The sequence below is a fragment of the Xenopus laevis genome, chromosome 2L, assembly GCF_017654675.1.
Source record: "Xenopus laevis strain J_2021 chromosome 2L, Xenopus_laevis_v10.1, whole genome shotgun sequence".
In the NCBI taxonomy this organism is placed as follows: Eukaryota; Metazoa; Chordata; class Amphibia; order Anura; family Pipidae; genus Xenopus; species Xenopus laevis.
In genome coordinates, this window is record NC_054373.1 from 83,555,878 (window position 1) to 83,582,355 (window position 26,478).

The 26,478-nt window shown below is 39.2% G+C and overlaps 2 protein-coding genes across 5 annotated transcripts in view; one reads left to right on the forward strand and one right to left on the reverse strand.

Annotated features, from left to right (window-relative positions):
• Nucleotides 1-730: 730 nt before the first annotated feature.
• Nucleotides 731-17,680, reverse strand: slc35a5.L (solute carrier family 35 member A5 L homeolog). 4 transcript variants are annotated; one of them, XM_041582116.1, is made up of 8 exons: nucleotides 17,515-17,680; nucleotides 16,668-16,754; nucleotides 15,893-16,054; nucleotides 14,652-14,750; nucleotides 12,495-12,622; nucleotides 8,731-8,798; nucleotides 3,266-4,013; nucleotides 731-1,193 (listed from the first exon to the last, which is right to left on the reverse strand). In XM_041582116.1, the coding sequence occupies exons 3-8, from the start codon at nucleotides 16,029-16,031 to the stop codon at nucleotides 1,125-1,127; spliced, it is 1,251 nt and encodes a 416-aa protein (XP_041438050.1). In that variant the 5' UTR covers nucleotides 16,032-16,054; nucleotides 16,668-16,754; nucleotides 17,515-17,680; the 3' UTR covers nucleotides 731-1,124. The 4 variants fall into 4 exon arrangements, with proteins under 4 accessions (XP_041438050.1, XP_018102159.1, XP_018102157.1 ...); XM_018246670.2 differs by lacking the exon at nucleotides 16,668-16,754 and having other exon boundaries at nucleotides 17,410-17,680; XM_018246668.2 differs by lacking the exon at nucleotides 16,668-16,754 and having other exon boundaries at nucleotides 17,515-17,678.
• Nucleotides 17,681-17,688: 8 nt separating this feature from the next.
• atg3.L (autophagy related 3 L homeolog) overlaps nucleotides 17,689-26,478 on the forward strand; it is a 47,523-nt gene continuing 38,733 nt past the window's right edge. The window contains exons 1-3 of the mRNA XM_041582118.1: nucleotides 17,689-17,818; nucleotides 17,996-18,085; nucleotides 21,739-21,780. Coding sequence (XP_041438052.1) covers nucleotides 18,014-18,085; nucleotides 21,739-21,780 — 114 coding nt within the window. The 5' untranslated portion in view covers nucleotides 17,689-17,818; nucleotides 17,996-18,013. The remainder of the gene's footprint in view (nucleotides 17,819-17,995; nucleotides 18,086-21,738; nucleotides 21,781-26,478) is intronic.

Consider the following 26,478-nt stretch of genomic DNA (forward strand, 5'->3'; position numbering starts at 1 on the left):
TGTCGAGGTCATGTAGAAGTCAATGGCAGATGTCCCTGAAGTTGTTTCTTGACATCGTGATCTGTACTAGATAATCAGATAGTCAGGATTTTTGTCTGATAATCCGATAAAGTAGTTTTCACAGCAACAATAAAATCAAGTTTTTGGAGAGTCAATCGTGCGATACAAATGATTGATAAATGAGTTCAATTAGTGGAAGTGATTTTGGTAGACTTTGTTTAAAGAAAAAAAAAAAAGAAGTTAATTGGAGTTTTAGTAAATAAGCCCCTTTATGGCAGTATTGTGTTTACAGAACATAAGTAAAGAATATATGTAATTTAAAGGGGAACTGTGACCCTAAGAAATAATTCAGGCATTGATGTTTTAATAAAAAATTAATTTGGGTTGCATGTTTCAATTAAAAGGACTTTTATTGTATGGCTTTTTTATGTCTGGGTGATAGGTTCCCTTTAAAGCAAGTCAGAATCCAGTGAATAGTGAAAAAGAAAAAAAGGTGAAATTTCCGACAAGCAGTCTGCATTTTGTTTCCCTTTAACTGTCACAACTAGGCGTATTATCAGCAGCCCATCTGCTTTAGTGCAGCGAAGGTGGCATAATTAATGGCTTGTCTAATTACAGCTAATAAAGGATATGAAGTGTATAATCAAGAGCTACAATACAAAGCCACATCTGATGTCTCTACATTTTTCATCGTGTGTATATAAAGCACACAGACACTCACAAACCAGAGTGAAATTCATTTTCATTTTAATATAACGGGGTGACCTATTTTAGACATACAAAAATATCAAATTCTAAGGCACATTTATGATAGGAGTTCATCTAGTAAACACAGCATCCCAATGCAAATCTTTTTCAAGTGAAACCGCCGGCAAAAAAAAGAGGCTGTAAATAAAATGTTGATTTCCCATAATGTTCTGGCAATTCCACCAGTGCTGAAAACGCTAGTGGGGAGAAGCTCTCCAACTGTAGCACCACAACACAACTGGTATCATAATGTGTTTCTCGTTGAATGGTCCTGTGCAGCCAAAAATGGCATGATTTAATACTGCTTATCCTTGTACAGGTAGTAAAGTTTCACTAGTTCTTCAAGGTGCTTGACATCAGTATGTGATTCTGCTTTACTAGAAGATTTCTTCATCTGTCTCAGAGTCTTCATTCGTTGCAGTCAGTTTCTCAAGCTCCTGACCATCCTATTATGGGAACAAAATGATACAATTGTGTTTATAAGGCTGTTCAAGTTTTTATCAACTATTTAAAGTTGTTGTTCACCTTTAATTTCACTTTTAGTATGATGTCGAGATGAGACAATTTGCAGTTGGTTTTCATTATTTTATTATGGAGATATTTTACATATTTATCTTTTTATTCAGCAGCTCTCAGGTATGCAATTTCAGCAATCTGGTTGCTAGGGTCCAAATTACTCTACCAACCATACATTGATTTGAACAAGAGACTGAAATATGAATAGGATGTCTCATTCTTGGTTTTCTAAACATAGTGGCAGAAGAGGTTTCTTAAAAAAAGAACAAAAGCACTTTTGTATCCCTGGGCTCCTTCCAGAGGCAACAACACACTTGTGATTATAAAGTAGGGTTGGCAGATGCCATCTTGCATTTCTTGTTATCTCCCCAGCAATCGCCTACCAGGAGCATGTGCGGTCAGAGACTAATCAGGTTGAATTCACATGCTCCTGATGGCGATCACTGGGAAAAAGAATGATTTTTATTTTCAGCTTATAATAATAATAATACAAAAGTGCAGGGTAAAATATGGGGAGGCCTATTTATTATTTTGTGTTCATATGAAATTCACTGAAAAAACTATGTAAAAGCTGTGTAAAATAAATGGCGAATTTATCAAGGTGTATATAATTTTATGTCATGCGAATGTCAAATTTGCCACCTTTTACATTACTTCCAGCGGAAGTCACTAAGAATTAAATGAGCAAAAATGTTATGCCATTTCTTACACAGCAAAGCCTGGCACTGATTGGTGTATTATCCTGCTATTTTTCTACACAGTATAATAAATATGCCGCGTGATATATGAATACAGTGTAAAATGAGGGAAAACTTAAAATTATGGTATGTAAAATTGAGGTTTCACTGTATTTGGGAAAATAAATCTGCCAAAAATACTTCCAGTTTCAGGTTTTGCCCTGTTCATTGCAAGAATTGACCAAAGACATGCTTATTTCCTAATTAAAGCTTTTTGTTCAGCAGCACTCAGTTTGTAATTGCAGCAGCAGCAGCTACAGTATCTGGTTACTAGGGATCAATTTATTCTAGCAACTGGGTTTCAGTGGAAGACTAGAGAAGGCCTAAATAGAAAGAACAGTTATAAATACAGTGAAACCTCAATTTTACATACCCTCATTGTACCTGTTCTGTTTTTATGTGGTCTCACCAATACATAACACATACCGCATTTCCCCCGATTTTACACCAAAAAAATCAAGATCAACTGAAAAGTTGCAAAGAATAGGACATTCAATAACATACTTAAAGGTAAACTATTTCTTTAACATTATGTTTTAATTTCTGAAGTTGTTTACGTGATTCTCCCCCAGTACCTTTGTGGGTGTAACTAGGAGATACATATTCCATTCCTTTTGGTATTATAAATGTCTATCTTCTATCTGTCCATGAAAATTGTAAATAGTGTGTTACCCTTCTGGATAGGACTATGTTTAGGACTGGTTGGTGTTTTATATCAATGTGTTAATATATCCAAGCCAATGTCTTCCTTTTTCTTGAACTTAAAGGGGTGGTTCATCTTTACGCTAACTTTTAGAAGGTTATAGAATGGCCAATTCTAAGCAACTTTTTAATTGGTCTTAATTGGTTGTTGTTTATTTTTTATAGTTTTTGAATTATTTCAAACTAAATTTCTGACTCTATCCAGCTTTTAAGTTTAAAAAAACACAGATGCTCTGTATTGTTATTGCTGCTTTTATTATCATACTGTATTTCTATTCAGGTCCTCTCCTATTTATATTTCAGTCTCTTATTCATATCAATGCATAATTGCTAGGGTAATTTGGACCCTAGCAACCGGATTGCTGATATTGCAAACTGGATAGAAACTGAACAAAACGCTAAATAACTCAAAAACCAGAAATGATACAACCAACTGTCTCATAATATCACTACCTAGTCCTAGATCATACTAAAATTTAACTCAAAGGTGAAGAACACCTTAAATGAAGAACCCCTTTAAGACATTATATGCTTATAAAAGATAATGATTTCTAAATCCTTACCCCATTTGAGCGTTCCCATACATCTCCATTTATTATTTTGAGTTTCTCTCGTTGTGTGGTAGTGCTGGACTCGGTTATTTTGCTTGCATTATAAATATATATAGAGAGCAGGACGACAGGCGCTTCCAGAAAGAAGTCCAGGGAAGGCTTAAAACTGAACACAAAGTATGATGCAATGGTAATGATCACAGTGGTTAACTGCGCTGTGAGCACATGAAACATGTTGTCTCTGAACTTCAATATAAAAGCCACACACAGTCCAACAAAGGCTGACGCAAAAATAAGGGCAACAGAAAATCCATTGTGACCATAAAAAAATCCACAGGATTTGATTTTACTGAAGTGTTCCTCATGAAGAACCAGGGTAAGGCCGTTGAATAAAACACCAAAGACATAAAGTTTGCTGTTCTGTATAAAGATGCTTTCTGAGATCTGCTCTCCTTCCTTGAGAATTTTTTCATTGTAGATATTTGCCAATGCAGAAATAACACACTGCAGCAGGATCAGGAAGTGGCCCAGGCCAAGATGGAGAAACTGAAAGTTTGCAAATGCTTTCAGGCTGATTGTATGGGCTTCTGTGTCTGGCTTTTTTAGGTAAATGCAGCTGTTTGAGGGGGCAGAATGAAACAGGTGGTGATGAACATCGACAGATACTTCATGATGAGCAGTGTCGTTTCGTGACGTGAGCCCCATAATGGACAGGAACAGAATCACTAGAGAAGCCCACTGAACACAGGACAGTTGCCGTCTAGTAAGAGAAAAATATTTTCATTAAAGGAGACATATAGCAGCAGCTCAAAACCCATCCTAATACAATAGGCAATATTGAATAACATATGGTTTGACTTTGGGCTAAAAGTCAATATTATCTTTTTTAAAATGCCCCCTTTATTGGAGCTGCCTATAGAACTGCTACAGTCCCCGTTTATGTTTCAAATGAGGGGTAGGCAACTTCTAACGCTCCCTGCCAGAAGCACAGTAGGAGGGGGATAGCCAATCACAGCACTGCAGTCACACACAAAAAGGCTTAAATGAGACATATTGGATAAATGAAAACCCCTAATTCTGTATATATATATTATATGGTGCTGGTTTTTCTTTTGGCGTGACGTAACGGTCCATTCCAGAAGCACAGTAGGAGGCGGACAGACAATCACAGTCACACAAGGAAAGAGAGGATCCAGTTCTCTATCAGGTCAGCCTAGCTGCTTATTTGTTCCCATCCTACAGTGCAGTGTGCGGAGTGTTGTCGGTTCCCCTGCACAGTTTAGGAAAGAAGGCAGCAGGGAGTGCAACAGATGGCCGGGATGAGTTGTGTTTTTGCAGAAATTTTCAATAAAGTAATCAGAAACACCACTTTCTTTCAGCACATTCCTTCTATATTTAAAAAAGTATAACGCACTGGTACATTGTTGTTCTTTATATAATATGTCTCCAGTTAAGAGAATGTATTTTAATTGAGGTAGGAAGCAAAGTATTGTTTGAATTAGAAAAACAATTTACCTGGATGGGAGAAATCAATATTTTCTTTATACCATCCCATATACAGTATATTTTACACAATTAACATAGTAACTAAACTTCTTTAAAATTCAGTTGCTTGTGTGGCCTTTTGGCAAAGCCAAACAGGGCAAAACGCGTGTCAGGCACATTAGCTAGGATAAATTGTGATTTGGACCAGGCAGAGTTAGTTAGCTGTGGGAGGGAGGCTCGGGTGGTGTATCGGAGTTGTTGGGGAATAAGGGATGAAATGAACAGGGTGCAATAATCTTTAATCTGATCGGGTGAAGATCCGGTAGAAAAGGAAAGCAAGCGGGGATCATTGAAGAGGCAGGGTAGAGCCCAGTATGCTGATCCCACTCCTGGGAACAAAAGCCAAGAGTTCTGAGACAGGCAAGTAGACACATGATGCACATCCCCAAGTAGGCACCACTCACTACCAGCTCTTGACGCTCCTCTTCAACCTTCAGCCATTTTAAAATCACTGAACTGTGCCTGCAAACTGACTTTAAAGGAATTGTTCAGTGTAAAAATAAAAACTGGGTAAATAGATAGACTGTAGAAAATGAAGATTTCACTGGAGAGCTGATTTAGTGAAACAGTGAAGACGTTTATTCAAGATGCATTTAGCACTACATGTTTCGGACCTCTAGGGTCCTTCTTCTGGTGCAGTTACTAGAAGAAGGACCCTAGAGGTCCGAAACATGTAGTGCTAAATGCATCTTGAATAAACGTCTTCACTGTTTCACTAAGTCAGCTCTCCAGTGAAATCTTCATTTTCTACATGATACCTCCTTTCTGGACGTGGCAAAACCAGATCATCGGATTGAGCTATTACTGATACATACGGTTTGTGGCAACAAGTTATTTGTATTTTTGGGCGTAAATAGATAGACTGTGCAAAATAAAAAAATGTTTCTAATATAGTTAGCCAAAAATGTAATGAATAAAGGCTGGAGTGACTGGATGTCTAACATAATAGCCAGAACACTACTTCCTGCTTTTCAGCTCTCTTGATTTACACTGACTGGTTATCCTGGTTACCAGGCAGTAACCAATCAGAGACTTGAGGGGGGCCACATGGGTCATATCTGTTGCTTTTGAATCTGAGCTGAATGCTGAGGATCAATTGCAAACTCACTGAACAGAAATGTACCATGTGGCCCCCCTTCAAGTCGCTGTCTAGCTCAGAGTTATAGAGCTGAAAAGAAGGAAGTAGTGTTCTGGCTAATATGTTACACATCCAGTCACTCCAGCCTTTATACATTACATTTTTGGCTAACTAACTATATTAGAAACATTTTTTATTTTGCACAGCCTATTTTTACAGTTTTTATTTTTACACTGAACTGTTCCTTTAATATACACACCATGTCGACGTTCTGGCCAATGTAGTCTATTTGAATATCTATTTTAAATAGATGAATGGATTATATATTTTTTTAATTATGAAAAGAAATTCTGTATAGCGTTTCTTTAAAGTGATGGTTCATCTTCAAGTTAACTTTTAGTATGTGATGGGATGGCTAATTCTAAGTAACTTTGGCCATCATTTTATTATTTGCCTTCTTTCCAGTTTTCAAATTGGGTCACTGGCCACATCTAAAAACAAATGCACTGTAAGGCTACACATTTGTTATTTATTGCTACTTTATATTACTCATCTTTTTATTAAGAACTCCCCTATCATACTGCAGTCTCGTATTCCAATTTGGATCCTAGTTACCAGATTGCTAAAAAAAGAAAACTGGAGAGCTGCAGAATAAAAAGCTAAACAACTCAAAACAACAAATAATAAACAAAAAGAAAACCAAGTGCAAATGGTCTAGGAATATCACTTTCTACATCATACTAAAAACTAATTTTAGCAGGAACAAACCCTTTAACAACAGTGCAAATTACAAGATGGAAAGCAGATTATACGCTGACAATGTTATAAGCAAAGGCTTGGTGAAAAGTGGGGACGTTGTTGTGGATATGATTCCACAGTCATCATGATCTAATTAGTGGTTATAAAGGCATTTCCTTTGTTTGTTTCAGCAGTAGGGACTGAAACAGTTTGTTCTACTGATGACAGTGGCGATATAAAAGTTTTATCTTATAAGTGAGCACTGAAATCTGGATTTTTAGGGCAATGACTCCGGTGGTATTTGTCCCCCACGTTTTGCCATGGCTACAAAGTGCCAGAAAATAGACAATACTGAGAATTGTCTCTGCTTAAACACTCAAAACATGTAATCCCTCAAAAATGTGCATAAAATGCTGTAGATATTTTGTTATATGTTTTAGGATGTCATAGTGATACTGGTACACTCCAAAAGTGCTGGTTGCGCCAAGGTTCATACAGAACAATGCACATTTGAACCCAACAGATTTGTTGGAAAGTGCACTGCACTGTTCGTATAACCCATGATGACTGCTTGGCACACTGTAAATTACCACTATTATCTTGCGTGCATTTGAGGCTACTGCCAGACGGGGCTGATTTTCAAGCCTGCTTCAACTGATCCACTGGACTCCACAATCCACATTTTGCATGTTTGCACTGAGAGGTACAGAGTTGGCTAGGTTGCAGGCACACAAAGCAGATTTGGCACAATGATGCATACTTGCGTACTTCTGCTGTTTCTGCATTAAATGGTTTTCTGGATTTGTGCACCAACTTTTGTCTGCTATGTGGTATGTATTTTTTCCTCACTGTCAATTTATATTACTGTCAGTAGGAAGGAAATTTAAGTAAACTTGTTGCCCGCAAAAGAGCAAATTTACTTCAGGTGACTAATCTCACCTGGTGCTATCAACCTTATAGAGGAGAGAGGAATTCCAGTCTGGGTCTAAGATAGGAAATTATAATAACTAGGCAGTGGGGAGTGACTAGGTATTTTCTTCTCCTTTAGGGTCTAGCCACACGAGCAGATTCAGGAAGATTAGTCGCCAGGTGACAAATCTCCTCTTCTTCGCGGCGACTAATCTCCCCGATCTGCCTTCCGTCGGCTAAAATGTAAATTGCCTGGGGGCAGGCACACAAAGCGATTTGTTCTCCGGTTGCCTGTAATTGCCTCACGAGGAAACTTTGGGTGACTTCGGAAAACGAAACGCTCTGTGTGCCTGCCCCCAGTTGATTTACATTTTAGCTGGCAGAAGGCAGATTGGGGAGATTTGTTGCCGCGAAGAAGAAGAGATTTGTCACCTGGCGACTAATCTCCCCGAATCCGCTCATGTGGCCAGACCCTTAAGGTGGCCATACACGGGCCGATAAAAGCTGCCGACAGACCAAGTCGGCAGCTTATTGGCCCGTGTATGGGGGCCCCCGACGGGCTTCCCCGATCGAGATCTGGCCGAAAGTCGGCCAGATCTCGATCGGATGGGGTTAAAAATCCCGTCGGATCGCGGCCGCATCTGTTCGTTGATGCGGTCCCGCGATCCGACCGCCCGTTTGGCGAACGCTAGGATCCGATCGTTGGGCCCTAGGGCCCACGATCGGATCAGCCCGATATTGCCCACCTCAAGGTGGGCATATCGGAGGGAGATCCGCTCGTTTGGCGACATCGCCAAACGAGCGGATCTATCCGTGTATGGCCACCTTTAGGGTGATGTGACACAGGTATAATTGCTGCCTGTGGTTAAATCTTCGCTACAGGCAATCGGCCTTAAATGCAGGAAATTGCCTCCCTTTGCACTGGCCTACAGCAATCTTTATAGCATTGTGCTATGAAAAGTCTTTTTAGAGAGCTTTGTCGTCCACAGTTATTGTTCACTACCTTGGGCAACAAATCTCACCCAGTGTACTGACATCTTTAACTCTGGGGATTAATTGGGGGGAAAATACTAAGGCTTGCTTTATATTAATTTTAAAGGCAAATCGCCCAGTATTCTAGCTGGTCACACGAATCTCAAAAACGTTACTAAATGTTATGGGGATAAAGTGGCTCTGTTTAATAAACCACGTATCACTGTGTACTTACTTTAATATGAATCTGAAGAAAATTGCTGTAGTAATGATAACAAAATTGGACAGCAACACAGCCATAGCCTAAAAAAGAAAAGGGAACAAAGTCTAGTTATTCATCATTTTCCTGTAAATCAGATGGAACAAAATAAGCACAAAGCTAAAAATCAACATTATCTCCATAGTTAAAAGAGGAGTGAGTGATGAAGAAAAATATTTTTCTTGGAAACCTGCTATCTAGAAAGCTCCAAATTACGTAAAGACCTTTTATGTGGAACAGCCCAGGTTTCCCATTTCATTTTAATAAGAATTTTTCAGTGGAGTCATTTGTAAATATAATTACTACTGAAAAGGGCGTTTTCTAACCGGCAAATCCTTTTCTACTGGGCCCGTACTGTGCAGACGTCTGGGGTTAAACCTGGACAACTCTGGATGCAGGAACCCCAGGGTCTCCTCCTCCCTTGGCAGTTTTTCATAACAAAGACAGGGCTAAGGTAACAGTGAAACAACAATAACTGTAAACTGATTTTACCTAACTGTAAGCAGTACCAGTAGTGGGCCGAAAGGACCCTTGGCAAAATGACAACAACTCCATAAAAGTATTTACTACATGGACAGTATGGGCCCAGGAGAAAAGGATTTACGGGTAAGATTTCCTTGGATGGCCCGTCCTGTTTGAGGACGTTCAAAAGCAGTCTTGTGCTCAGACCCGGAGGGCATCAGGAAGAAACAGAAGCCAAAGGCTGCTTAAGCAGAAGTGAAAGTGTGGAGTCGGTAATTTTGTGTATGCACAGAGGACCAGGTGGCTGCTTTGCACATCTGTTCTGGCAAAGCCATATTCATGAGGGCCCATAGCACTGACTGCTCTTGTAGAGCCAGCTCGAAGTCTCAAAGGCATTGGTCCTCTGCCCTGCTTGTAAGCAAAAGAAATAGTCTCAGCCAGCCATCTGGAGGCCCTTTTTGAAGGGCCCGTAAGTCACCAGCAGGGTGTCTGTCCAATGAAAGTTGATCCATTTCACAAGGGCTCAGACCACATCCAGGGTGTGCAGATGCTTTTCTGTGCCATTCTTCAGTTCTGGACATAAAGGATGATACCACAATTTCCTGATTAATGTGGCAAAAGGGAAAACCACTTTGGTCATGAACGCGAGAGAAGTTCGGAGGACTACATTGTCTTTGTGCAACACCTGAAACTTAGAAGGCCTGAGAAACTCTAGAGCGGAGCAGATCACCAGTAGGAAGGCTTACCTTCCCGTGAGGTACATAAACTCTCAGGATTTTAAGGGCTTGAAAGGCTCACATTGTAAGGCCTGAAGCACCAGTTTGGAGTAGGATCCCTGAAGGGTGGTTTGATATGGAGCAATGCCTGGAAAAATTGCTTTACCTCTGGGAATAGTGTCCATTGGAACTAAAAGAGAGTGGAAAGGGCTGAAGTCCAGGCCTCATTGTAGGAAGCTCAGGAATTGCAGGAGAGAATATTGCTGCCATGGAAACCCCATGGTCTTACACCAGAACCACATTCTATGGTACCTTTTTGACATGGTCTGCTTCCTTGCTTTAAGGAGTGTGGCAATTACTTGTTCTGAAAAAATCCATTTTCTCTCCAGAGTTGGGCTTCAAGCTCCACTCCGACAGCTGAAAAATCTGCAAGCTGTCATGGGCCACTGGCCCCTGAGACAGAGGTCCACAACTTTACGTTGTTTGCTAGGCCTGCTGCTAAGGTCAATGGCCTGAAAATAACTGCTCCTGAGGTTATTCTCCATACATTTATCCATGTGGTCTTTGCATGCCAATGCATCTTCTCTTGGGAGAGTGGTATACTAGAAAGCTGAGTTATAGTGAAATCCCCCTTGGGTGCTTTATCCCATTTGGATCAGAATTCTTGCCGCACTGGATGCTTGGAAAATGTTTTCTAAGGCTCAGCCTTCTATCTTGTGTGTGCCACTTTCAATGCTTTGAGTGATGGATTTGAAAACAGGAAATCATTTTTTGTTTGCATACCCAGCACTTTGTCAGTTTTTGATACCGGAGTAGATGTGTCTTTTATGTCTAATGTTTGAAGCATGTCTCTTAGTACTTCATTTACTTGCTTGGATGTAAGGATGGACTATCTGTGCCTGACAGGCATGCACCTGAATCCTGAGCCTGGGAAATTGAGGATTGGCTGGATGCTTCTTCAGAGCATGATTCTGACTCTGATGACAAAGAGGATGACCCCGGTTTCCTTTTTGAGTGTGTCTGTTGATCAGTGGATTGTTGTATAGTTTAAAACTTCAGTTAACTGATTTTGCTACGATGCTGAAGAAGATGGACATGGCTGCCCATCTAATGGAGCCTGAGACTGGTCCCTCCCAGGGTAAACCCTGAATCAGCTTGTTGGGTAGCGAGGCTTGATGTCCCACTATGGGCTGATTGGATGGTAAAGCCTGAATCAGTGCTAGGTGCGGGCATGGCAAAGGGGGGGGGCGTCTGCCAATTCATTCCTCTTGACTCATTGGGAGTCTCTCTTTGACCTCAGTAGTTGGCATATCATGTATGAGGTCTATGAGTACCTGAGGTACCTCCATATGACAGGAAAGACCGAGAGGTCTCAGACAGAGGACCCCCCACGAGGCTGCAGCCCCCCAACTGTGCTAACCTGTATTTGGGTGTTTGCCTGTTTGCTGGATACCGTTAGAGTGGTATGGAGCTGCCCCCTACTAGCTTCGCAGAGCTGTGCTGGTTACTCACGGAGCTGTGTGTGCATTGATGCAGAGGACTCAGACGCGCAAAGGACAAGTAGTACTGCTTTCACGCCGGAAGCGTAAGAGCTGCAAGCCACAGTGAAGGTGTCAAAAACTACTCAGAGTGTGCAGGTAGTCAAGACTGTTGTCACTGGTCAGTGCAAAATTTTAAATGCCGCTGTAATGGCAATGCTGGCACCAGGGTGCAAAAGCAGTTGTCAGTAACTCTGCCCTCTGGTTGTTGGGGCACTTGCAATTGAAAGGCACTAGAGGAAGCAACTTGCTTTCCAGGAATGTTTGCCACAGAAACACTGGGTAGTCAGTGTGAAAGGATACTTACCCTGCATGCTAGCAACCCCAGTGAATAGCCACCCGACCAGACATGGTAGTGGAGGAAATGGTTGCACCATGGCATAGCAATTCATCCCCAGTCCTTGAATGGGGAATTTGCTTGTATCCTCTTCTTGCCTCCTGGATCCAGCTGTCTGTGGCACACGCAAACATGAAACTCATAAAGTGCATTGATACGCCGCTTGGCAGACAGTGTTGGCAAGGAGGGGGAGCACAGACCCCTTGATAATGGACTTGCGCATTCCCTGAAAACACGAAGCAAGTCTGACTACACTAAGCTTTTTACCTGGGAAGAATCCCCAGAGCCCTTCCTCCTGTGGCAGGACAAAAGATACTGCCAGAGGGAGGAGGAGGAGGCCCTGAGGATACTAGTGGAAGGTGGAGCTACAACTCTTAAGGTGGCCATAGACGTACAAATAATATCGTATGAAAGGAATTTCCGTACGATATTCGGTGGGTGTATGGTGGAAAAAGAGACGACCGATATCTGCAGAAGACTTGGATATTGGTCAGCTTGTAATAATTATTATTATATGAATAATTAATATACAAATAATTATTTGCAAAATATGTTTGTAATAATATACATTGAAACATTTGTAAAGATTAAATACTTATTATTTATGCCGGAAAGTTTTGGGTGGAGTTTAGCAATGCAAATGTACAGATTTTCAATATTTTCATTTATGTGTACATTCACACTTACTGGTTGCAGATAAGCCAAAATATAAAAGATGATCAAATTATCCAAAAAGTAAAGAAATGCTGGAATGGCCCATTTCATGTACAGACAAAATTCCTTGAACGATGCATTCCATCTAAATGAGCGTCTTTCTAAAAGAAAACAAGGACAGTATAGTATTACTGCACAATGGCATTTAAAAAAATATATACACAAGTGCCAGTAGCATAATGCCAGCTGTCCTGATGCTTTTAGTACAATCATGACTTCTGATTACAGGTCAGGTGCATGTTTGTGTGGACCTTTAACCAAGGTATTTATATAATGTACATAAAACATTTTAATTGCGTAATTTTTCGGAGTCCCTGACAAAGATTCACAGTTGTTTTATGGAGTGCCCGCACAATGTGCCTGGGTAAATTGGGATGGGAATAACCCAGGGGCTGACCAGTCATGTACTGTGTGTAGTCAACCTTTATGCTTTAAGATAAGGCATTTTCTTCACTGCCATATTTACACTGAAACAGAAACAGGCAAACCTGCCACTCCATGTGAGAATAATGAAAATTTACTCTTACCACTCACACAGGATTTTCTGCCCAAAAAAAGCACACAAATATTTTTAGGCCAAGAACTGCCTGTCTATTGTGAGTTAGTTTTTCGCTATATCCAATGGAGGTAGCATGGGCATTTTCGGACTTCACAGTGGAAATACAGTAGAGGAAAATATGTCTTCTTTAACATTAACCTAAAAGTCCTATATAAGCAAGTACAATACACCTTTTTATCTAGAATAAGTCTTATTCTCTGTTGTGTATAGTATGGATAAAACATAACAAATGGTAAATATTCACAAATTGTTTGAGATAAGTCGATAGTTTTGTTTATGGTAAAAGGGTCCATACCATAAACAAAGCTGCCAAAAATATTTATTTTTAAACTGAAATACATGACTCCCATTTTTGAGAGGAAACCGTGTATGGTAATTGCAGGCATGGCTGCTTACGGTGATAGTTTTTATTTATAATAAAGAAAATATAGTTTTTATCCAGTTAAAGAATAGGTCCAACACATTCGAATACAAGCCCTATTATTTAGTTCATGCACTGCCTAGCTGCATATTACCACGAGAGTGCATGGTTTCTGCTCTTTTATGAAATATTGTGGGGTTTAGATTAGATTTAATCATACCTTGTGTGAGGCCTTAAGCAATTCTGAAAAATTAAAAGCAGTAATTCACATTTAACATTTTTAACCTTTTAAAACCTTTTTAACGTTAAAATTTTGCATGTTATAGAATGGGCAATTTATTTAGCACTTTTTCAGTTGGTCTTTATTTTCTTCTTCTGACTCCAGCTTTCAAATGGGAGTCACTGACCCCAGCAGCCAAACAACTATTGCTCTCTGAGACTACAGTTTGTTATTCTTACTTTTTAAAACTAATCTTTCTATTCAAGCCCTATCTTCCAATCTCTCATTACCACCACTGCCCGGTTGCTAGGATCAATTGAACCCGATCAACCAGATAGCTGCTGATCATAAAGCTTAATAATTCGAAAAGTACACACAATAAAAAATGGACCAATTGCAGTTTGTCTCAAAATACGCCAAACATAAAAAGTGAACAACTCATTTAAACTACAATCATAACTCTGATTATCCAACAGGTGGATAATTAATTTGAACCTCTGTTGATTAGCAAAGGACTAACTGTTTACAACCTACAAAACAGTATACAGGTATAGGACCCATTATCCAGAAAGCTCTTAATTATGTAAAGGCCATCTCCCATAGACTATATTTTAAATAAATAATTCTAATTTTTAGAAACTATTTCCTGTTCTGTGTAATACTAAACCAGTACCTTGTACTTGAACCCAGCTAGGATATAATTCATCCTTATTGGAGGCAACGCAATCCTACTGGAATGAACATTTAGACAATTTTTTTAGTAGAAGGAAGTTATGGTGATGCAGATTCTAGAAAGTTCCCTTATCCAGAAGACCCTCGGTCCCGGGCATTCTGGATAACAAGTCCCATACCTGCACAAATGAGTTTCAGTATACAGTATAATGCCAGCTACCCAGAAGCACCAGGCATAGCAATTGAATTTAATTTATATTATAAAGTATGTAGTATTTTTAGGAGTCATAGTAACAAAAGCACATGATAGGGACTTACCTTTCATAATTATCCTAACAGACATCACCATACAGAACAGGAGCTTTACAGCCTCTGCGCAAACATTCACTGTCACTGGAACATAGTCATATTTATTATCTGTAAAAGTAATTATAATAATTGTAAGAGGTTTTTATACTAGAGTCATAACTATAAACTCTGAAAAATAATTTGAAATGTGAAAGGTGCAATTGGGTTATTTCTAAATCACTTTAACAGTCTGCAATCTCTGCAGCAAAATCAGTCCTTTCTATATTTCCTACAGATCAATGACTTTCTAGGTTTGCAGCGATCTATTACTACAGATATTAATTATGATCTTTTCAGTGCCATTCCAGACGCTTTTGGCACTTTACCAGGGGCTGAATAACATCAATGGCTCTCGCTTTCCCTATGGCACCAGCATTGAAGGAGTAGTGTCTACGCTGTTGTGTCTGTCTGTTCTGTGAAAACTTGAATATTGCTAAAATATCTGCCACTGGGGGTCAGCCATTTTAATAAGTACTGTGTATGTCAGTTATTATAAATGTCAATGCCACAGTTCCTCAAGCTTCTAACTGAGATCAACGAAGATTCTGAATATTTGGATTGCACAAGTAAGTCAGCATTACCCATCCACTATCTTACCCTCATTTACGGTCTAATAATATACGCTATTGGTGGAATCCAGACTCATATCTCCATCTCCATATCTCCCATGATTCTCCTATGCTTTCACTGAACAACACCCAACTTTTCCTGCTTAATCTACAAATCTTCCTTCCCAGAGTTAATACTGAATGCAATGGACGCCTGTTTCTTTATATTCTAGAACCTAGACTGCCAGCTCTTGTATGAGGACCCTTTCAACAACTGTACCATTTCTGAAAGATTGTTCAGACAGCTCTTTTGTCTGCAAATGAACCAGACCGTGGCATCGCTAAATGATTCAGATAGCAGCTCTGTTTTATTGTGGCTTATGGATACCTCCCAGTAATGCAGTGGTACTGCAAGTTATAAACTCTAACTCCGTAAAATTCCTTAGCTGATAAAGCTCTTTATTATGAAACAAGAAAACAATGTTTCTACTTCAGTATTATTTCTGTATACTATAGCCTTCACTGCAGTGTTCTTACCAGGTGCCTGAGATTTTTCTGCAGATCTCCGGCACAAATGACATTCCTCTATAGCTCCATACTAGCAAGAGGTCAAGTAAATATATGACATTATTAAATGCGAAACCAAATGGTAAATAAACCAACCTTCATTAGCGGAAAATTTTACAAGAAGAACACGACTTGAGCCGAGACTGACGTAGGCAAAGCCGAGCAGGAATGTATGTAAATGTGATTTGGAAAGCCATGCTCTGTTTAGACAGCATTTATACCTCATGGTAATCATTTGACATGTAGCATTCCAATGTTCTGAAATAAGGAGACGAAAAGAAAAAAAGAATGTATGAGGGCTTTTGAGTGCTACATTACCATTACAACACATAAAAGGCAAAGGTCTTGCTGACATGTTTACATAAGGCTCAAACTGCACAGATAAGGTAAAGGACTTAAAAAAATGCCCACAATGCAGTGAATAAATATCTATAAATTGATATACATATAACACTGACACATCTAAAATATGGTAAGATTGCCCCATAGTGCAGCAATAGATTGAAAGCCTTTAATGCAACAGGAACACCAACATTTTAAAGCGTTTAAAGTAATGAAAATATAATATACTGTTGCCCTAAACTGGTAAAATATGTGTTTTCTTCAGAAACACTACTTCACTTTATATATATTAACTGCTGTTTAGCCACAAGGGAAGCTATAGAATCTGAAATAGGGCTAAATGGCACAGGTTACAAAGCAGGTAAGCCCTGAAGAATCCCACCTGTGCCATTAAGTCCTATTTTAGATTAACCCCCATGGCTACACAGCTGCTTATTTATCTAAACTGGGGTTTCCAACCTTTTTTAGCTGTGAGCAAAATTCAAAAATAATATCAATAATAATAAGTATAGCAATCAAAAATAATCACCTGCTTTGAGGCAACTGGGAGCAACATCCAAGGGTTGGTGAGCAAAATGTTGCTCACGAGCCACTGGTTGGGGATCACTGATCTAAACTAAAGAAACAAACACATGAGTTCTAGCAGTGCAGTACATTTTATTTTCATTATTTAAAACCCTTTTTTTCGCATACTGTTCCTTTAATTGTCTCTAGGATGCAGAGGATTGTAGTTCAATAGATGGAGGGCTGTATGGAAGCCATAGTAACAGCCAGTAACTACAAAAAAGTGGCTGCACACCAAGAATTTTCGTCCAAAAGCATTTTCACTTCACTTGTCAGGTCTAAGGGTTGGGATTCCAACCTATATTTAAAAATATCCAATGGTTTAAATTGTATTTGTAATTTAATTGCGACTGAAAAAAAGTATTTGTTAATTCCGTTCTGTCTCCTGGTTCTGACTCTTGAAACAATGTAGGAAAGGTCAGCTGACACCGCCAGGTTTATTATTCAGCTGGCATCTGCTACATTTTTGCAGGATACAGATCCAGCAGTGCAAGAGTGTTCTGCAAAACAACACATGCATTTCATGTGTTTACAATCACACACAACGTTGCTGAAGTTTAGTTTGGAATAGCCAGCCTGCATCAATGAGACAACAGCGTGCATGGTTCTGTATAATTCATGCACATTGGACTGCGAGTGATCAAGTCCTTTCTCAAATCCCCTTATACCCAGCAGGCTGTGCCTTAAAAGAAAAGTTCAAATGCTACCTTGGGGTTTATTATATCAGCTCTCACACCTAGGGAACACGTCATCGTTTGATTTGTAAGCATGCTACTACAATCTTCACATTACAGACCACAACCCACGCCTACCAATCCACTCTTCCGGGTTCACGGACTTAGCATCATGCGTTCCAAGCCTCCCTTTCCCATCCAGGTGACGTCGTATGTCCGTACACCGAGATACCTGCAGTGAATTCGACAAATGAAACTACACTGAAAAACAAAAATCACACAAATCGGTATCAACTTCTCTAACCTGTTTTTTTTTTTTTTTTTATTCACGCCTGCGCAGCAGCTGCTTCCGGGCTATTCTCCCACGTGATTAGCGGTGAAGGAGGTGGGTGTGGCTAGGAAGACTCAGGAGTACCACCGAAGGCGAAGACCCTGGGTGCAGGTGAGAATGGGAAATGACTTATGGGGGCGTTGCCATGACGACGGGTGCAGCTCTCATCTGAAGCTACTTTCTGAGTGCGACGCGCTTGAGGGGAACCTGTAAAGTAGCAGGGCTGCATAAAGCGAAAGTGTAACCCGGATGATGGATCACTGTTGATCTGTTCTGTGTTGTCTTTAGAGCCTGTAAAAAGGAGTCATGCAGAGCGTTTTTAACACGGTGAAGGGCAAAGCGCTGGAGGTGGCCGAGTATCTGACACCTGTGCTGAAGGTTGGTACTACCCTATCTACCTGTCTGATGATGCTCATTATCAGCTGCCTGCACCTGTGTGTTCCCTGCAAGTCCTCTACACTCCCAGTGCTCCAGTAGACTGCTACAACTATACACCTTCCATAGCAGCTGTGGTAGTAAAGTAAGAAACGTGTGTTGCTTTTGAATGATTTTAAGGGATACCACCAGGCAAAACAACAACTTTCTTCTATTCTGTTTCCTTGCAACAAATTGTTCTATCAGCCCCTTTGTAAAATATCTTGTATTATTATTATCATTTCTTTATAGTTGTAACAAATGGCGGAACTAGCCGAGATTTTTGGAGTGAGTTCCAGAAAAGTAGCCTAAATTGTATAATGTAAGGATAGAAGGAATTGCAGAGGAGTTACATTACCATATAATGGCCCAAGGCTAGAGGCAGAGTGCTTTCAGACAGGCTGTGAAATTCAGATTATAAGTAAGGACATCACAAAGCACAGTGTGTAAAGATATATTTTGTGTATTATATAGTGAGTACAGCCTCTTGTAAAATATAAAGGTATTAAAAGTTACAGAGGAGTTCCATGACCGTATAAAAACACAAGGCCCAATGTCATGGAACTAATGGGTGGCTTCTAATATCTTAAATCATTATGTGGTTGGGAGTCCATCCAGCTGCTTGTATTTTCTAGCTCAGCCAGAGGGACATGCCCCGGCTCAGAAGGCAATCAGCACAAAATATTTATATCAAAAGATATATGTCCCGAGGCTTGAATGCAGTATAAACAATTTGTTTATTAGTACTCACATATTAAAAACAGATAGATACTGACCCCACGTGGTTCACCTTACGCGTTTCGTACCCTCTGGCACTTAGTCATAGGTGTCATAAGTGCCGGAGGGTACGAAACGCGTAAGGTGAACCATGTGGGGTCAGTATGTATCTGTTTTTTAATATGTGAGTACTAATAAACTAATTGTTTTTACTGCATTCAAGGCTCGGGACATATATCTTTTGATATAAATATTTTGACTTCTAATATCCTCATATTTTGCAACCGGAAGTACTTTATTTATTATAATAGACGAGTTTCAGTGAGTCATGTGACAGAAATGACATCACTAAGCTCCGATTATATAGAGAATAAAGTACCCCCTATTGTAAATTATAAGGATATTATAAGTTACCGAGGAGTTTCATGACTATATAAACGGCCGAGTGTTTTTATACAGGTCACGGAACTCCGAGGTAACTTCTAATATCCTCTGGGATATCAACTGGGGGCACTTTATTTATTATAATAGACAAGTTTCAGTGAGTCGTGTGACAGATATGACATCACTAAGCTCCGATTATAAAAAAAAAATGACATCACTAAGCACCATTTATAAGCAAATAATTTACAGGATATTTACATGGCTCTCATGTATTATAAACATTTGCCTTGCTTTTATATATTCATGGAACTCCTCTGTAACTTATAATATCCTTTTATTTTACAATAGGGGGTACTTTGTTAACTATATGTTGAAAGTCATTATCAGTCAGTGTTCCATTGGGGCCCTATAATTCCTGAGCACCCCAGCAGTCACATGATATGAATCACTTGCAGTTACACCCCTGTTGGATTGTTACCATTCCGCATCTTTGTTACCTTTATACATAGCACTTGCATCAAGCATCATTTTTTTTACTGTCTGGAAAACTATAGGGATGGGTGGACTCATATGAGGGATGGATTCACCACTCTAATACTTGTGTTGAAGGGGTATTTTGTAGAGCTTTTGCATTTGATTGACTACCTTTTGGGCATATTTTTTTTAAAAAAAGAAAGTTCACAAATGTTTTGAAAATAGTCTGCAAAATTGTTCAGTTGCCAAGGGTTTTGCAATAGTTTGAGGTCATTTTCCTTTTCCTGAGCTGTCAAGGGAGTCACAGCAATAATGTGTGTCCATCCTTCCTTTAAGACCCTTGCATGACTTATCCAGTTCTGACCACCCCTCCCTGTACTAACTGTTCTCAGGTTGCTGACAATAGGATATCTGGAAATCGAGTGCCAGAGATTGTTAGGCCTGAAAGTAAACACATTGCTTGCCTTTTTCTTTGATATCTGTGTCCTTTAAAGTTTCAGGGCTACAAAATGTTGCAGAACCTGTGTTTTGTAGGAAAAACTTTGATCACCATGAAAATCTTTTGGGGGTAATATAAAAGGTGCGAAGTTGCTATAATTCTACTCACAATTCATTATAAATAAATTCATGTGATGTACTGTGTTCTGCTTTGCTTGGATAGGTTGTATGTTTCTCACATTCATACACTGCCCCTGTGAGAGCAGCCTTAAAGGAGAAGGAATCCCCCTGGGCCCAAAACCCGTCCCCCTCCCCTGTGTTGCCCTCCCTCCTCCCCCCTGGCCTACCTGTCCCCCTGGGAAAATGCCCCTAGCTTGTTACTCACCCCTTTGCACAGGTCCTGTCCACGGAGTTTACAGTCGCCATCTTCTCCCAGGCGCGTCCTCTTCCTGCTTTGACCGGCGTCTTCTGGCGCATGCGCAGTAGGAACAGTTACCAGTACGGATCTACTGCGCATGCGACGAATGTCATGAAGTGAAATCGGAAAACTTCGTGACATTCGGCACATTCGCAGTAGATCCGTACCAGTAACTGTTCCTACTGGGCATGCGCCAGAAGACACCGGTCAAAGCAGGAAGAAGACACGTGTGGGAGAAGATGGCGACTGTGAACTCCGTGGACAGGACCTGCGCAGAGGGGTGAGTAACAAGTTAGGGGCATTTGCCCAGGGGGACAGGTAGGCCAGGGGGGAGGAGGGAGGGGAGGCAACACAGGGGAGGGGGGAGGGGTTTTGCGCCCAGGGGGTTTCCTTCTCCTTTAATTACCATACCATTGTACACTGCTACTTTTTACACAACATATGTAAAAATATGCAAAAGCTATTATTTTTTTGCAGTGGTGTAGCCACTAACAAAACTTGTTCATGAGAAAATCAAATTTCTTATGTGAGAGTTACAAATATGTGATCAATCTGAAATTTCCTAGCAGTTCCATATCTACAAGACTGTTCTGAATTGGTGGGCTTGTACCCACCTCTAGTACTAGTAAGTGCTAGCACTGTTGAGGCGGTGGCAGGCAGAAAAAACAAAGCCTGAGCTGAGAGGGAGAGTTGGGGAAGTCAAAGTGATTTGACTGTGCCAGAGCTGAGATAGATGACTGTGATTACTGACTGGAGCAGATTTCAGACATTTTACTGTTTGTTTTTTGTTTTTAAATTAAGTCTATGGGAGATGGACTTCCCGTATGTGCCCAGCAAAATGAAAATGGGTTTTCAGGAATAAAGAAAATATTTTTAATGGCTGAACACTGTCCCCTGTGCCAACAGTGCATAGACATTAAGGACCTTATTTCTTTGTAATACTAAAACAGTAGCTTGTTCTTGATGGTAACTAAATTACATGTATCCATATTGGTGGCAAAACAATCCTATTGGGTTTATTTAATGTTTAAATGATTTTTAGCAGCATTAATGTATGGAGATCCAAACGACAAAAAGATAGACTTCTTATCAATTAAACCCAGGTCTTAAGCAATCCAAATAATTGATCCTTTACCTGTAATATAATCTTATAATATAATATATACATTTGTTTTATCTTTTGCAGGAATCAAAATTCAAGGAGACTGGTGTCATTACTCCAGAAGAGGTGGGTAGCATTTCAGGTATTTAAGTGTTGAACTAGTTATTGGGATTTAAGAATAACAGTTCTCAGTTCCCAGAACAATATAATGTATGCCCCTTTATTCTTATAAATATATATATATATATTGTTTGTTTGTTAACAGCCGTTTAATGTTTGACACTCGGGACAATAACATTTTGAGCTTTGTTGTTTTTTACTAAACAGACTGGTGCTGGAAAGTTGAGACTTAATTTATTATTACTTAAAGGAATTGTTCAGTGTAAAAATAAAAACTGGGTAAATAAATAGGCTGTGCTAAATAAGTAATGTTTCTAATATAGTTATTTAGGCAAAAATGTAATGTATAAAGGCTGGAGTGACTGGATGTCTAACATAATAGCCCGAACACTACTTACTGCTTTTAAGCTCTCTTGGTTTACAATGACTGGTTACCTGGCATTAACCAATCAGAGACTTGAGGGAAGGCCACATGGGTCATATCTGTTGCTTTTGAATCTAAGCTGAATGCTGAGGATCAATTGCAAACTCACTGAACAGATATGTACCATGTGGCCCCCCTTCAAGTCGCTGACTAACTCAGAGTTAGAGAGCTGAAAAGCAGGAAGCAGTGTTCTGGCTATTATGTTACACATCCAGTCATTCCAGCCTTTATACATTAAGTTTTTGATTACCTAACTAACTATATTAGAAACTTGTTTTATTTTGCACAGCCTATCTATTTACACAGTTTTTATTTTTACACTGAACTATTCCTTTAAAGGGGGTATATCTGTACAGCCTATGGTACATTAGATATTAAATTCTGAGATGTAGAAATCTTTAAAGGACATGTAAAGCCTACACTTTCCTACCATGTATATAAGCTGGGTACATCTCCCCCACACAACTGGCATTATTTGTACTGCATACATCTCCTCTGTTTGCCAGCATCATTACATTTCTCTAAAACAAATTGCAGCTTTCACGGGGGGGGGGGCATTTTCCCTCTGACACATCATCAGTGCATTTATATCTGCAAACAGCACATATGCAATGAAAAGTTCATGCAATTAAAGAATGCAGGCTAACACTGGCAGAATTTACTATGATGACAAGTCCTGCTTGGATTGAGCACTAATGGTTACTCTGAGCTCAGAAAAGAGGTTAGGATTAAAAATAGGAGCAGACAGCTAGAGCAGAGTTTCTATGGGAATCAGCAATGCTATCTCTTCATTGGCTGCTAGACTGGAGGGTGTGTTTATTAATCTAAGTTGAGAAGAACTGAGCATGTTCATGAGCCAACAGCCAAAATAAATTCCAGGGAGGGGGCTGAGAGGGTTAGAGGAGCAGAAGGAATCCTAAATTATTAAGGGATGCTGCAGACTTACTGTTAAAGGGGTGGTTCACCTTCAAACAACTAGTTGTTTTCAGATAGATCACCAGAAATAACTACATTTTCCAATTACTTTCTATTTTCTATGTGTAACCGTTTTTCTAATATTGTGTAAAGTGTCATTTTTCACCTTCTGAAGCAGCCCTGGGAGGGGGGGTCGCGAACCCTGTAAACTGTTCTAAATGGATATATTTAGTTGATACATTTCTTATCTTTGTCCCTGCTGAGCAGAATCTCTGGGTTTCATTACAGGCAGCTGTTAGAATTGATACATTAGTTACTAATACTGCAGAGATGCTGCTGAGAAATGTATCAACTAAATGTTGCAAAATTGTAACAGTTTAGAATCTGCACCTGAATTACTGCTCTGCCAGACTCAAACACCACAGACAGTAACATTCAACTTTAAGGGGCATGTTTACTAAGCTCGAGTGGATTTTTAAAGTTCAAATTTCGAACTAATTTTTTGGTTACTTCGACCATTGAATTCTACGACTTCGAATTTACTTAGACTTCGAAGTAAAAATCGTTCGAATATTCGACCATTTGATAGTCGAAGTACTGTCTCTTTAAAAATCCTTTGATTTCAATACTTCACCAAATTAAAGCTACCGAATTGCTATATTAGCCTATGGGGACCTTCCAGTGCATTTTTTAAAGTTTTGGCATTGAATAAAAATCCTTCGATCGATCGCTAAAAATCGTTCCAATCGTTCGATTCGAAGGATTTAATTGTTCGATGGAACGATTTTTATTCGATCGATCAAATGCTATTTTAGCACTAAATCCTTCGAATTCGATATTCGAATTTGAAGGATTTCAATTCGATGGTCGAATTTCGAGGGTTTTAACCCCTCGAAATTCGACCCTTGATGAATCTGCCCCTAAACTTAGATTTTAGAAACACCGTAAAAAATAAATGATGGAAAGTAATTGCAAAAAGTATTTTTCTGGGGAACAATCTAAAAACAACTGACTTGAAAAAAAGCAGTTGGAAGGTGAACAACCCCTTTAACTTCTCTAATTTTGTAGAGTTGCAATACACCTTTTCAGTTGTGCAGCAATTTACTCATATATCCTGGATTTTGCAGTACACAGGCACCGGGTCCTTAACATGTATGTGCCTAAAATATAGAAAATGGAGGGCTGAAATGGTGGAACTTGCTTGGGTTGTGTATCTTGTATTTAGTTTAGCATGATTGAAATCATGTCACCTAGAGTAGTGCTAATGTCTAAGAGGGTTATTTATCAAAATCCAAATTTATCTCATTATTTTCTGAAATATACTCTGACCAAATCTGCACAAACTGCCCCTTATTTATCAATACATTTAACTGAAAAATTCCACTGCGGGAAAAAACTCAAAAAAGTCACGAAAATCGTACAAAAATTTAGATCGTATTAATTTTTTTGATTATTTTACAAAACCCAGCACAGATCAGGATATCTTTGGGACTTCTCCCATTGACTTATATACAACCTTGGCAGGTCTGAGATGCCGGATTTTCGGATTCAAACTTTTTCCATCCTCAGGGTATAATAAATCACAAAAAAATTCCAATTTTTTTTTACTAAAAATTTGGATTTTATAGTCAAAAGGTTGAGTTTTTGGGACTTTAATAAATAACCCCCTAATTGTTGCACAAGCCTGTGTATATTCTGTTACTCCTGGCTTTGTGCTTTTCCTTTAGGCTATAGCACAACATGGCTTGGCTAATGCTATTTTTTTCCATTGAACTTAATGGAAAGCTCTGCAAGGCTTTACATGCTTTAATCGGTCAAAAAGGATGCAAACATGGTCGCAAACGTTTGTAAGCATTTTTGTGCAGGTTTTCTCTTTCTTTCTTGCTGTGCTCCTTGGAGCACTGGTCCATTCTGTTTGCAATTTTCTGATAAGCTACCCCTGGAGCAGACCAGGTTTCTTTGACAAAACCAAAGGACAGGACTACAGGGTTCCTAAAAAACCATTGTGAGCTCCCATTGGCCAGTAACTGATGCAAATGTATCCACCCAAATCATTAATAAATACACAGATCATAATTTTGAATAACAATATTATTTATTTGTATTATTATGTACACAAAGTGAATATAACAAGCACGTTATGTATGAAATATGATCCATGATATTCCTCTCTAAATAAGATTCCCTTTGACTGTCGCTGCTAAGTCTCACATCTGAAAAACAAAATCACAGAAGGAATTACATCTAAAATGCAATTTATGAGCTGATTATAAATTAATAAGAAGGATGAAGGGTTTTACACTTTGCAGGTGATTTTATGATATACTTTATATTTCATACTTGATCAAATATATAAGTAAAACTTGCTGCCCCGTATTTAGTACCACAAACACATTACAAATCTTGCTTGGTTAATTGTGACTTAAAGAGTTAATGACACCAGAAATGAAACCCTTTTTACATCTATCATAACTGTGTATTTGCATGCTTTTTATCATTTTGCCATAAAAGTATTTGCTGATGTATTTACATTACATACCTATTCCGCATGTTCCTCTACAAGAAGAAGAATATTCCAACATGAGCCTTCTCTTTTAGAACTTGTTGAGTTGGGACATCTGACATTAACGTTATATGACTTGGACTTCTGTCCATATAGATATGGACTGGCCCTCCACCTACCCCGTCCATACCAACCATTATTTGATGTTCAGTCAGGTGTATAATCAAATTCTCTAAATGCCTCTTGCAGCTCTGATGGGATCTTTACAGCAGGTGTTGTCAATGCTGGAGCTTGGCATTTAGGGTTATTGAAGCTCTCCAGATGGCCTTGGTTGTTGAACACATATGGAGGCTTTGTTTTTCTATGTAATAGTTGTTCCCAGTCAATATCCTAAAAGACAGGAGATATTTCACAATGAGTATCTGTTCCAAAAACTAAAATTGCTGGAACCAGAAATTATAAAGCACAATGAGCCTGAGCCTAAAAAATTATGTTGAATAAAACATTAAAGTGTTATCAGTATTGAATAATGCATTTCTATCAGTAAATTAAAATGAGTAGAATAGAAACCTACTTTGAAGAAGGGTTGCGCTTTGATCACTTCAGCACCAGCCTCCCCAGATCCAAGGCGATAATCCGGATCTTTTTCCAAGAGCTACAAAAAACAAAACAACGGAGATTAAGTTACATATTTAAGTGACACTCAATTATGATTAACATCCCCCTATATTTGTGGGTAATCGCTGCTTCTGATGTTCACAGCCTGTTTCTTTGAGATCACTGGGGTAATATGCATTTCAATATTCAGTTTAAAGCTAAAACTACCACTAAAGCACAATAAAAGACATAGTGATATTGTGAA

What these genes read in the sequence shown, in the direction of transcription:
- slc35a5.L (XM_041582116.1), bottom strand. Translation starts at nt 16,031, where the DNA reads ATGATTACCATGAGGTATAAATGCTGTCTAAACAGAGCATGGCTTTCC. An exon ending in TTTTGGCTTATCTGCAACCA is followed by an intron (nt 8,799 to 12,494) that starts GTAAGTGTGAAT and finishes TTTCTTTTTTAG; the next exon opens with GCTATGGCTGTGTTGCTGTC. An exon ending in TATGGGAACGCTCAAATGGG is followed by an intron (nt 1,194 to 3,265) that starts GTAAGGATTTAG and finishes TTCCCATAATAG; the next exon opens with GATGGTCAGGAGCTTGAGAA.